A 14,440-nucleotide genomic window follows, 5' to 3' on the forward strand; every position below is an offset into this window, starting at 1 on the left:
TTAAGTTTCAACTGTATAACAATAAATTAACTGTACTGCTACTGAGTAGACAAAGTTAGTTTAGTCTTTTTTGTTCTTGTACATGTATTTCTATATTATTTGTTGTGTGTTTTCAAAGCTAAGTAAAATCTGATTGCTGACAAAATACTTCCATTAACAAGCTGTTCTTTTCTTTAGGATGACTGAGGAGCTTTTCATAATCCTACAGCAGCAGGACAGAAGCTTCTCAAGAAGTCATTACAAAAACAATGTAAGAAAAGGTATGCAGTAGGGTATCTCCAGCAATCTGGAGTTCACAACATAATTCTCTCTTGTGGTTCATATTTCAACCATTGCCATACATACTCTGTTATTACACCATCAGTACAAGCAACAGAAAGATAAAAAGATTTTATATAAGTAGCAGGGAACACTATTAAAGAATCATTTTTTGTTTATCAACTAACTATCTTAATATTTAAACCAATAACTGTGAGATAAAGTAGCTTAAGTAACCACCATATGTACTGTAGCCTATCATCTCTTCTGTATCCCCTGCTGAAATGATTTTATATGGAATAAAGATCATGAGGCTTTCAACTTGAAAAATCAGTGTTTCTCATACCTTTTGTTTGATGATCATGTCGTTGATATCATCAAGATCTCCTACTGTCACTCTCTGAGCTTTAATCTCTCGATCCAGTTGAGAAAGCCAGTCAGTGAGTTCTGCCCATGCCTTATTGAAGTCAGCTAAGGCTGGAACCTCCAAAAGCACAGAAGATGGCATTTCTGGTGTGAAGCTGGTGGTTTCCTTGGTTACCCTGGTTTGTGTATCCACAGCAACAGTTTGACCAGAAGTTACTGAAAAAAAAATAAAAGATTACCGAATAAATGAATTATCATGTTTATTTCAGAAACAGAATTTATGCATTAGAAAGGGTTATACAGGAATAACCTCGCTGCTTTGCTCTTATGTTTACTGGAAATATGAAAATTAAAATTAAATGAATATATGAATTCATTTTTCCTTAGTATTCCTACTATACTATATCTTTAACATTCAGCAATCTCAGCAGATTTGAATTTCATCCTGGGTCTTAGTAACACAAAAAAATGTATCTCAATATAATGAGAACACTCACTCAAGGTCATTGTAGAATCTCTAAACATGACTCATCTTCCAGAATCTAGCAGTGGGGTTGAGTAGGCTGTAGTATCCAGTTTATCACAGCACGACCACGTATCTAGAAACACGTTTCCTCTACGTTCTCCAGCTACCCTGTAGCTATGAATTTGTCTCAGTGACAATCTTCTCACTTTCTGTTATTAGTCAGTATTTCCCATAGGCTCTGTGACTGACTTTTGCTTTCACAAAAAATTCAGCCTTGGACAATTCTCCCATAGTAAAATCATGTGTTATAATGTGAAAATTAGTTAAATTTCTTCCTTCTGTTTGAAGAAAATGGGCACATCTTTTGTGCCCTTTCTTGATTTAAAATAGCTGGATTTTAAAGAATCAGTGGATTATTCTGTGCTTGGCTTGAGATGCTAAACCAACTAGAAGTGAAGAGTCTGAATACCTACTTCTTGATGTAGTTTCTATCTGAATCAACTATATAAACAACACAACTACACATGAAAAACTGAAAAAAAGCAGTGCAGAGTGCCATCTGCATAAAGAGACCATGAGTCTTCTAACACCAAACTGCAAAACGTGGTTATGTTCATGTTTTATGGTTATGAACATGGTTCACCTGTGTTTTTCCAGTCTCTTTACAGAGTAGAGAGAACCAATTTCCTGTTAGATGGTCCTTAAGATGAGGAAAAAAAGAAAAAAAGAAAAAAAAAAAGCATTTGCCCATACACAGTAAAGAGGTTTGGGCTTCCCCCCCCCCCCTTTTTTTTTTTTTTCCTTTTATGCCATTCAGCAAAGTAGGTCTGAAGTCGAAAAATGGAAGCAGCAGGCAAAGATTCAATAGTTCAGCCATAAAATTAAAATAGTAAATCAGCAGCATCAACCACTCTTGCCAAGAAATTTAGCATGTCTTTTTCAATGATAAAAGGTTTGAGTTACTTTACCAAGGAATCATTGATCCTTTTCAGCAAGGCAAAAAGAGAAAGAGCTGTGCACAAGTATCAAAATGATTGTCACTAAAAGCAATGTAAGATGCCCTCAGCATTAAAAATGCTGCGTGATTATAAACAATTTACCAAATCAACTAACATCTGTGTTATTTATCCAGCCTGAATAAAGAGCAATATTATGATAACCAAAGGTGACTCCTGAAAGTGGTGATTTTTAATGGCATATACTGCAATTAAATAAATTTATCCTCCCACTCATATCATTGCTGTATTTCTGAAGTGCAACCTTGTACTTTATCTATTTGTGCTTTAAAGTCACATACCTGTGAAAAACTATGAAATGTACTAACTACTATAAAGGCTGTTCTAATAAAGAACATTTTTAAGGAAATTCACACAAGCAGATGAGAAAATGCATATGTATGTATTTCCTGACATAGAAAGAGGCTTGTAAAGTGTTCATTTTTTTGTAACACTCCAGTGTTTACTATGACAGACTATCTGGTACAGTTATAGAGTGGCAGTTTTTAATACCTAGAAAAACCCGCCACAATCCTAAAGGATGACCTTTCTTTCCAACTTCATTTCTTTTTTTTAGACTTTTGTACAAACTTGTAAAAAATTACTAAATTGTATTCATCAATTGTTTGGGTTTTTTTCCATCTCTGTTGCAATTACTCTAGAAATGTTATGCCCCATATTAACACTTCTTACCTAAATGATGTAAATGGAAGCATACATTACAACAAGGTGATCAAGGGATTCACCAAGATGATGAAGGACTGGAATACCAGTCCTATAAAGAGAGGCCAAGGGAGTTGTGACTGCCCAGCATGGAGAAGAGGAGGCTCAGGGAAATCTCACCAATTTTTGTAAATCTCTGCATAGAGGGTGCAAAGAGCATGCAGCCAGGCTCTTTTCAGTGATGCCCAGAGCCAGGAGAAGAAGCAGTAGGAATAAACTGGAACATGGGGGGTTCCCTCTGAACATCAGGAAGCACTCCTGTGAGGGTGATGGAGTACTGGCACAGCTGCCCATAGAGGTTTTGTCATTTTCTCCTTGGAGATCTTCTGAAGCCACTTAGACATGGACCTGGGCACGCTGCTCTGGGTGTCCACTCTTGAGCAGGTGTTGGGCCAGATGACCTCCAGAGGTCTCTTCCAGCCTCAGCCACACTGGGATTACTCAATGCCTCAAAATGACTCCTGGTGTAGGTAAATTGTTAACAGTACTTATGCATCACTTTGCCCATCTGAGAACCATTCTTTGTCTTCTGGCTCAAAGCTTGCTTCCTGAGGTATTTCTTGTGATAAGATTCTAACTGACTTATTGAGAAGGTAAGTGATGGGTGCTACTGTATGGGAAAATTGGGGAATGATACCATCATGTCCTGTGAAAACAGATTGCAGGTGGGAATCCCTGCTCCCTCTTATCTGCTGGCAAGGCCTGGAAGATGGGAACAAAGGAGTTTCTGCTGAGATCCCAGTGCCAGAATCTGACCCTCCAAGGAGAACTGACTCAAACACTTTGGATTTGAGCTGTCACTCCAAAGGCAGCTGACTCAACCACTTTGGGCTTATAAATAAGTTGGTACCATTGAAAAGTTGTTATCATCAACAGAAAAACACCCGATGACCCACCAGTACTGAAGATCAGTGACTGAACTACGAATCATGCTGGATCCATGGTGGTGACTATTTCCCTCTTGTTTCCTACAAAGACACCTTCCCTCTATTTCCTATCTTTTCTATCGCCCTTCTCCCGTTCCCCATCTCCCTGATTAAGATCTGTAATAAACTGGTCGGACCAACATTTGAACCACTGCTTCTTAATCTCATGCCAGGTATATAAAAGAGCCTCCTCTCCCTCCTACAAATTGGAGTAAGACAGCCCATTGCTGTTGCCACCAGACAGGAGGGAGTCCATGCACAGAAAGCGATGTACTGAGCCTGCTGTTCAATATTTGACACGACTGTCTGAAGGTATGGCTTTGAGCTGGGGACTTAGCTCACTACAAAAGTTCTAGCTCACGGTTAAAAGTCTATATCTTCAGATTCATGACCCTTCCATTCCGCCCTTGTTCCCTGTTTTGGAGCAGATCAGAGAGGAGATATTTCAGCAGTGAATGGTGATTGGCACTTTTGGCAACAGACGTGATATTTCCCATCCTTCTCCCTATGGCAGCAATACATCATAGCTTTCCTTTGGCTGTCAGCAGATGAAGGAGAACAGAGTTTGGCAACTACTGCTGCAAAGGAGTAGAAAGGGAAAGAAAAGATCACAGCTTCCTCCTAAAACAGCAGATCACAAATGGCTCCAAAAAATGGATGGTCCTGTATTGTTGCAACTTTAGGCCATCAAAGGTAACATTAAAAACAAACCCACATCAAGCAGAAAAGATGAGGAAGGTAGGAACTCTACATTAAGACTTGTAAGATGAGAAATGAAAGAAAGCTCTTTTAAGACAAGGGGAACTTACAATAGAGTTACTTTTCACATTCAGACAAATAAGAACTATTTAATTGATAAATTTGTTATTATGTTCACTTTGCTAATGTACGCTGAAGCTAGAAAAAGATATCAACATTAAAGAAATGTTATAATTAGTTACTTATTTGGTAACTGAGTAAATTTTGACTGAGTTGGTACTTAGAGCCTGAAAACTCTAATGGTGTGAAATGACCCCAAACAGTATCAGAGCAAATAAACAAATAAATAAAAATTGTCTTTCCTTTCATTGCTCTACCCAGAAATAAGGTGAGTTCAAAAAGGGCCAAGAAATAATACCTAATATTGTCACATGTAGAGTAAGTACCTCTACAAACACAGTACATGCAGTTTACCAACACTGCTTTGGTTGTACTCTTTTAATGTTTACAATCAGAAGGATATTGAACTTTTCATCTTTGTTCCGTGGGTGACGAAAATGGCACAGAAGGCTTTAAGCAAGTCTGTCTTTGAAGAATATCATTTATTACCTTCAGGTAATAAGTGTCTTCGTGCCTTCCTCTCTCTGGACTGGATACTAACAATCTACTGGACACTACTATACATTCAAGACACGAATTCACAGGATTTTCTCTGTTCTCTCACTCCTGTATGGGATTTCAACTCCACACATCAGTCATGATTTCATGTAACAACTCTGAAACGTCATCTGATTACATCCTCTCCTCATGTGAGCTCCATAATACTCAGTAGGTCACACTGATTCAGAAAAAGTCTTGCAATTTTCACCAAGCCATTCCACATCATGGTCAAGACGTGCAATTACTGAAAAACATAGCTGAGTGTTTAATTCAGAACTTTACCAAAGCAGTTAAGTGTTAAAAGCATGCCATGTGTTAATTTCCAGTCTCTACCAAGGGATGGATGCTTAGGTCCAGTTCCATCTGGCTACACGTTCACACAAATGCCTTGTATTTCTACAGTGACTCCAGAGGCTCTTAGAAAATGAGAACAGTCACTTAGTTTGGCATTTACATAGGTTACATAGGTGTTGTCTTATCTCAGAAGAAATTCCTATTCTCCCTATTATTTCAGGAAGATCAAAGAAAAACTTTCTAAAGAGCTCAACAGACCCTCTGTAAGTAAACACAGGATGTCAGATAAGACAGCCTGGTATCTCTTAGCTTCTTACATATTTTGGCCTGAGAATACACTGAGTTTGCTAATATATATTCATATACATATACACACATACCTTTCTTCCTTGGAATGGCAGCTATTCCAGAAGAAACTATTCCTAACCTTCTAGTATATGTTTTCACTGCTCTGACTTTGGGTTAATTTTTCTTTTGCTTTTGAGGTACTTATTTTGCCACAAGAAATTTGAAATACTATAGTAAGGCCTGTAATGTACTAACAGAAGGACAATGAGGCACTGACCACTATATCTTACTTAAAAGTTTCAAAAAGCATTATCTAACACTACTGAGTAAGGTAATAAACTGTTCCATTTTGACTTGGCAGGTAACACTTCCGAACTACCAAATTACTTAGAGCAATTACCTTAAGAGTGCAGTTGCACAGTATGTTTCTCTTCTGACATTACCCTCCCTGAGAACAAGAATACCGCTAGAAATAGTACATCTGTCTCTTCCCTTTCTTTTATGGTTGCACAGATATGACATGATTCATTCAACGGAAGAGTATAAATAATTGATTAAAATTAATAGAGAAATATAAATCAACACTAATGACACAATACATAGCAATAGATCTTATTCTGAAGAAATTTATCCAGAACTGCACTAATGATTTCTGTGACCCAAAGGGGATAAAACAGAATCAAACAATTACTTTCAAATATCCAGGAAACAAATCCTACTGTATCACATTAGAAACATGATCAAGGACTTAATCTTGCAATTTATTTAACAGTTGTGTCAGTTCATTCCTGTGACGCAGTAAACCACAAAACAACAGTCAGAAATAAGGACATTAAATCACACTGATCTGTAGCTTTACCCATAACTCCTTGTTAGTACCTTCTATTATCTACTGAAGATGGAAACAATGTAGAATGGTAACAGGAGCAAAATAAAGCACAGAACTGAACTACTTAACATGAAGCCCAAAACCAATCTAGCAATACTCCAGGTACTCCGGTGCTCTAGGCACAATAAGTAGATGTGATTTTCAGCTTGCTCTTGAACTTTGAAATACACTGGATGAAAGTTGAGAGAACATGGGTACTCTGTGCCTCTTGTAAATAGTCTGCAATGCTAAACATCAACAACGGAAGTAATAAAAACGTGGCATGAAATTGAAATTGAAATATGAAATGCAGAAATAAAGGCAGAATTAAGTCAACTGCAGGAAAGCAGTTTTTCTAATTTGTTCTGCTTATTTCAGTGATGTGTGTCAAGACAGCATCAGACTGATAGCTTTGAACAAATTAAAATCTATTTAGCTAATTAACAGGAACAGAATGGACAGTATGAAGGACAATACTCCCAAAAATTTCAAAGCACTTCCAACATCCCTTCACAAGGTAAAGTATTTAAATGGAGCTGAACCCATTCACAGTATTCCTAACCATTCTTTTGAATGTATTAACGTTGCAGTTTTAATTACATAGGATAACTATGAGGGCTATAATCCCTCCCATTTTATTATATTGTCCCACAAAGCCATAAGCAGATATTGGTGATATGGCAGTAGAGGTTGAACCTTCCCACTAATATTCCATGACATGTTACTGCCGTGTGACAGATGGCAGCAAAGGGGCACTCTGACACAGTGGGTCTGATGTGGAAGTGCGGATGAACTAAAGGTGTGTCAGTGAACCTCTCCATAAGAAGAAGATGTCAAAAACCTACTGACATTTACTGATGCTTGCTGAACGTTGATGGAGACCAAGTAGTGGATGCAGTGAGGCAGCAAGTGGTGCATTTCAGCAGTGGTGACAGCAACATGAAAGACAAGCCATGTTACAAATTGCATGCAGATTTTTACAAGCATGACACGAAAGTTCATTGATGGCTAAAATGCATAGTTACTGGCAGCAACCATGTTGAAAGATAGCTTTTTTTTGTAGCTGAGAATTTACACTATTAAATACTGTTAATGTGCCCTTTGTATCTGTTGTAGCTTCAGTGTAAATATATAGGCATTACTTTCAGAGTGACCAGGTCAAAACTTTTTGACAAAGATGAAATAACACAGCAGCTGAATGTAGATTTTCAAGCAATTTTCTTCTCTATCCTCAGGATTTATTTCCACAGTTAGGAATATCAAGCGAGGCAGAGGCCAGCCCTTAATCCTTTAGACAATGAGTAATAGTAACAAAGACCCACTAAATTCAGATGTGTTTTAATCCTAGGAAAATAGAAAAAGAATACATTTGACATACTCACAGAAAACATATCAATTGATTAGCTGTTCTAACACAACAATACCACCTTCTCTAGGGGTGGGCCAAACCCCCCAGTTCACTGATTCGGAAGAAACACACCAGGCAGCAAAGGCTTTGTGTATTCCACAGAAGGGCTCAGTGCCCTCTTAACAGCACTTCTGATGTGAACCTGATTAGGAAAAACTTGATTCCACAATGACACGAGTTAAAACATCGTCTGCTAAAGGTGATTCCTTTAATATTTTTTTTCTTATTCTGTGTCATTACAGTCAGTTTAAGTCAGTCAGTTACAGTCATTACAGCTCAGTTTAAGAACCCACACTCAGATTCTTAAACTCCAGGCAGACTTCCCTTAGAGAAGCCTGGGAAGGTGGCTCTGAGGCTGATTTATTCCTTACACTTGTCCCAGTGATAAATGAATAATCTCATCTTTGTCCTTCAAGGTTAAGAAGGCAAAGTTATGAGCACACTGGGCTTTCCCTTGCAATACAAACCCTTCACACAAGGTGTTCTCTGCCAATGACACCTCTGCAGTGCGAGCTACTGCTACCTGCCAAGTATTTTGGGTCACAAAGGAGTTCTGAAAAATAAGTAATAGAAAAACAGTGGGTAAGACAGTTCAAATTTATGAGAATAGCTAATAACAATGCTCTAAAAAAAATGTAGAACAAAGACAGGATTTTTTCTCCTGATTGAAACACAGAGTAAAGTTCTCTATATTGATTAAAAAAAAAAAAAAAATCACTGCCAATGGAATTCCACCCACTGCTCTAAATGTGCAAAATACTTATCCTTACAGCACTGTATCTCTATGCTAACATTTTGCTAACAAATAGACAAAATAAATAACTTAATAAAAAAATACTCAAGTTTTGAAATGATCCTTTTCCTGTTTGAATAATTAAAAATATGTCTGACTGCCCTAGCCTTGAATATTTTCTCAAAAAAAATACTAGGAAAAAAAAAAAATTGAATATTTCATTGATAAAAGTTTTAGTTTAGGAATGTTGACAGATGACACTCAGTATTTGATTTTATGAAAACCTAGGTAATATTTACATTACCTGCTATTGACATCAATTTATAATATGTGAAAGGAAAGGCTGAGATAGCTGGGACTGCTTAGACCCTAGCTTGGGGGATCCTACCAATGTATGTAAATATTTAAAAGAAGGATGTAAAAAAAAGGCTCTTTCAGTGATTTCCAGTGACAGGGCAAGAAGTACAAACCGAAAGGAGAATCTACCTGAATATTAGAAAACACAATTTCACTGTGTGACTGAGCGCTTGCACACGCTGCCCAGAGAGACAGTGGATTCTCTCTCCTTGGAGATCATCAAAAGTCGCCAGGAGACGGACCTGCTCTGAGCATCCCTGCTTGAGTAAGGAATTTAACCAAGTGATCTCTGGAGGCCTCCAGACCTCCAAACCAAACCATTCTGTACAGCTACACGTTCAGGTTCAGAAAGTCTCTGAATCAAATAAGAAATAGAAGATAACGTTTTGGGAATGGAGCAGCTAAGACTGAAGATAATACATGGAAATAATTGAGGCACAGTGTTTGGAAACATCCAAAAGACTGCTCTATGTGTTGTGGCAAAAGCTTCAAGTCTGCAGTATCCTACCCACTGTGACTCAAACAGAGGCCAATTAAAGACTGTAATATATATTTGTGAACCAAGCTATCGCTATTGATTCCTGATCTGCCTGGATCTATAGTTCCATCGAAAACTTTCTTGAAGATAAGCTGACCAGTTTCTTTTTAGTAACAGATGTTTTTGTGGCATTTCCAGTGAAACCTTCCTTAGGCAAAATTCAACATCATTGATGGGTCTACTAAAAATTGAAAAGTGAAAGGCTAGGGAATGAACAAGTGTAAGAATTAAAGCAGATAACTGAAACAAAAAACAGGTATCGCTGCAACCTTTCATGCATGGCTCTATGTCAGCTGTGTCACTGATTACATTACCAAGGCTAATTTAACTACTAACGCATATTCTAAAAGTTATGTGAAAACTATATTCTAAAGTTATATTGTTCCACTATTGGATGCTCATTAAAATACTGAGATTTAAAAAAATATCATTCACCCATAAACATAATCTATTCCTTCTACAAACTGTGCATCAAATGTAACTGTTTAATTCCTCAGTAGCTGAAAGGTTACCTGAAGAAATATCTGCATTACCACCAATATTTCCACTACAGTAAAAATAATCATTTCTTGATACTACCAGCATTTTCATTACAAATACAGAAGTTGACTAAAATGTTGAGATACTGAAGCAACATAAATTGGAAGTGTGTTAAGAATAATCATTTATTATAACAAAAGAAAAAAAAAAAAAAGAAATGTTTGGTTTTTTTTCCCCAAATAATATTCTTATACCCTAACTGTGATATGAAGTACCAGGAAACTCACAGCTGAGAGAAACAACTGTTTTCTGGCTTGCCTGTGCCCTAAGTTCTCTACTTTCATTATTGATTTGAGTCTTTCCCTTAAGCTCACGTAACATGTTCTCCAAGGCAAAGAAGAAAAACTTACTGAAAAAAAAAAATCAGAGATTCAATTAAAATGAAGAAGTAATAGAATTATTACCTTTTATTACACATATAACTAAAATCCTCTTTTGATTCTTTTAGTTTTTTGTTTGGTAAATTCTTCCTTGTGAAGATTTCATGTTTGACCAGAATGGTTCTTGAACCTGATTGTATATAGCAGTTTGCACAGAACAAAGTCATACCGCATCTTAAATTATTCATATACATAGGTTGCTCAGAAAATAATGCCTTCCATTTTTTTCTAAAACCACAACCAGTGCAAAGAGCACAATAAGACTACCTGATTAAGAAAATTTTCAGCTACAATACACTATTCACACAGTCTCCATCGTGAGCTCTGCCTTTTCACCAGCAATAAACAAGAGCTTGTATGCTATGTTCTTAACAAGCTGTATCAGCAGAGGTGACCCACTATTGCTGTTGCCACTGCTGAAACGCACCATCCACTGCCTCACTGTGTTCATGTTCACTGCTTGATCTCCACAAATGTTCAGCAAGTGTTGATGAATGTCAGTGAGTACCATCTTTTCTGCATTGGCAAAATTCAGTGACACACCTTTGCTTCACTCACACTTCCATGTCAGATGCCGTTGTGTCAGACTGCCTCTCCGCTGCCATCTGTCCCACAGAAATAAAATGTTACCCGATACTGACAGGAAGGTTCAACCTTTACTGTCATGCCACCAGTATCTGCCTCTGATGTCATGAGCCAACACGAGAGAACAGGAGGCAGCCCTTGTTTTTATTAGTTGAAACACTGAGTGGATTATCATATGGAATTTTTGGATAAAAGCTTTCACTTTCTTCAGAAGTTAAATGTAGGCTTTTGACCACTTGCTCTCATACATTCATTCATGGTGCCCTGCTAAAATAATACATTAATCTTGTATAAAGAGTTTTATCTCTGACAACAACAGCAACAACAAAAAACAACCAGTTAAGGGCATTTAATGCATATCAATCTTCATGTTTTAGGATTACACGTTCTTTCTTCTTAAGCAAACATGAAATGTCTGTATAATCCTTTTCATGAGACTTTCAAACAGAAACCTCAGAAAGTCCTCATACAAAAAAGTCATTTTTGTTGGCAATAGAAACACTGAAAATGTTACACTGCAGTAGCACTTTAGGTCCCACAGAGATTTATGGTACTAGAAATGTAGTATTAATCTCTTTATGTAAAATTAGTCAAAGGAGCTGCTATTTGCCCTGTAAGGACTACTAAGGACTACATATTTGAGTTTTTAAGATTTAATTTATCCTGTGGGCTCTTTAAAATTTTGAAATAAAGGAAGTGTTGACTAAAATACGTGCAGCCTGGTTTTAGATATTCTGAAGTAAACAGTGGAATCAACACAAGGAATCTCTTTAGTGATATTAAGACACTGTCAATAGGCTATTTTATTTTTATTTTACTAATATTATTGCTTAATTCCACCATTATTTATATTCATATTTTAATAGTGAGACATAATTTCTTTTTTTTGTATATTTATTTTTATCCCCTGTATGTTTTCAGTAATTCATTCTTTCATTCCCGATTTCTCAACATCTAGCAACACACATCACCTTTTCTAGGAAGTCAGACTTTTTTTTGAATGCAGCATTATTTGTACCCCTATATAAACTTTTTTTTTCCTCCATAGGGTAGGAGTCTTCTTAGTAAGCAGTTTTCGCAGATTTTACAGGTTTTGAAAATGAATACTTTGTACTACAGAAGTCCATCAAGTTCTGTCAGATACTCACATTATAAAAAATATTATGACTAATGTGTCACATATGATTCATGCAACTCTCAGCATTTCTTTTGTTGGTAAAAGTAAAAAAAAATCCTTCATTCAGTATAGAGCCTTCAATTGGATGTCAATCTGTATGACAACAGTTCACATTTCCAGTATACGACTATTATCATGTAACTGAACTTTAGCAGCTAGTTCTTTGATACAAGTTTGCAAGTAGCTCCATGAAAATCACCGCACCTAATTTTGGAAGATTTACAAATTGACTTAACAGGTACAAATTGCTAACCGAGTCAAAAGGAAAGAAAACAAAAAGTTAAAAAAAAAGAAAAAAGAAAAAAGAAAAAAAAAAAAAGAAAAAAAAGAAAAGAGCATTAGATACAGAGTGGTCTCTTAGGAATACCAAGGATCTGATGGAATTTTAGCTCCCATGCAGTTAAGAAAACGATCAAAACAGGTATGAAAGTTTGAAATAAACAGTTCAGGTATTAGTTAATAAGAAACCATTACAGTATTCATTCAAAAATTTCCTAATATACATTTCTTCTTAGAGAGAAAAATCCTGCAGTTCCCAAAAGCTAAAGAATGCTGTGTCTTGATAAAGCAATTCCTTGAATCTTTGATAGCGCCATCTCATCTTTCCTCTTCATCAGAAATGTTAAAATATCTTGCCTAGTATTACTTTGTGGAACACTTATAAACTTATTCTTTCAAAACACACATAATACTTCTCAGGTCAAGCTAGAATATTGCTCTTCCAGATATTTTGGTTTGACCTTAGGAAAAAAAATGCCTTTGAGAACTTACGTGTCCTCTGACTGATCTACTGTTGAAGTAAACATCAGTACTGCAATGTCTACTTGCTTATCTCCATCACTACTTCTTGCTTCTCTATACTGACACAAATGAAGAAAGCAGTCTTTCATCAACATGTTTCATCAACAAGTTTCATATAAACAAATCTAAAGAATTTTCAAGCTGGAGAAGCACAGAAGATTACCACTAGCCATCTTTTCCTCACTTTAACTTTCCAAAGTTTAAGGAACAAGTCTCGCCTCTTTCATTGTCTCACACCCCTTGAGTACAGCAGAAATGTTAAAAGCAATTAAGAGCTTTGCTTCTCATTCCCTGAAGCTTCTAGTCCGCTCATGACTTGTGATCACACTTTTGCGTACTCCTTGGTTAGTTGGTTGGTTCTCTGTAGAGCACACCCAACTCTGGCAATACCAGTCACCACAGAAACACGAGAGTCAAAAAGCCATTGCATTTATGCATGGGATATGACCAGGGTGGCAATAAACACTACATCTTTCAGAACGAAAAGCCAAGCTTGCTTTCCTCTTCTAAAAAGCATAAGTCAACAAACAACTGCACCTATCACTTTCTATTATTGTAGGAAATTGAAGAGATTCTTCACGTAATGAAATTGTCAATAGACCTAATTACTACATAAATTAAACAGGAAAGAAATATTACTGCTATTTGCAAGTCCATGCTATCTTAATAGTCAACAATAATAGTAATCAGGCAAAAGAGGCAGAGTGAAAAAAACGTGCAACCTAAAGCTAGAATCCGAGTTAGACTCAGCCTGAAACAGAGCACACACTAGCATTTAATTATCTATGCTTCATTGGAACTCTACCAAGAAACTCTTTTTCCATATCTTCCTGGATGAACCAGTTCAAATTCTTATTCTATTTGTGTTAAAAAAAAAAAAAAAAAAAAAAAAAAAAAAAAAATCCTGATTATAGAGCTCAAAGGCACTGTTATCCAACATGAAGAAATCTGAGGGCACTTGTGCAACAGAGGATGACAAACAACAAAATAAAAAAAAATAAAAATAAAAACAAAAAAATAAATAAAAAAAAAAATCCTACAGTTACCATGATTCTGAGAAATGGCCAGGTCTGGATTCAGCAGAACATTGCTGAACACTCAGAGAAAAGCAATTTTTTTTTTTTTTCTTCATCTATGCTATATAAGCCACGTAAACAACAACGACAACAAAAACTGTCTGTAACTTAGCTTTTTGCTCTCACTTGGTACAAGCAGTCAATAGTACAATCATGAATTCATCAAAATGGTATCATTTACATTTCATTGAGTTTAATCAAAACAATTCCTGTAATCCTGCTGCTATTGATCAAGAAATTAAATGAAAGAAAATATGCTTCAAAACCTACTCCTCAGAAGAAAACATCAGACCATATTTCAA

General features: G+C 36.4%; 1 protein-coding gene across 17 annotated transcripts in view; it reads right to left on the reverse strand.

Annotated features, from left to right (window-relative positions):
- DMD (dystrophin) overlaps positions 1-14,440 on the reverse strand; it is a 1,043,395-nt gene that overhangs the window by 320,184 nt on the left and 708,771 nt on the right. For all 17 annotated transcript variants that reach the window (XM_052674157.1, XM_052674152.1, XM_052674148.1 and 14 more), the window contains one exon: positions 605-840. In XM_052674157.1, the coding sequence (XP_052530117.1) occupies positions 605-840 (236 nt within the window). The remainder of the gene's footprint in view (positions 1-604; positions 841-14,440) is intronic.

Source organism: Tympanuchus pallidicinctus, unplaced genomic scaffold, assembly GCF_026119805.1.
Source record: "Tympanuchus pallidicinctus isolate F22 unplaced genomic scaffold, pur_lepc_1.0 scaffold14, whole genome shotgun sequence".
Classification (NCBI taxonomy): domain Eukaryota; kingdom Metazoa; phylum Chordata; class Aves; order Galliformes; family Phasianidae; genus Tympanuchus; species Tympanuchus pallidicinctus.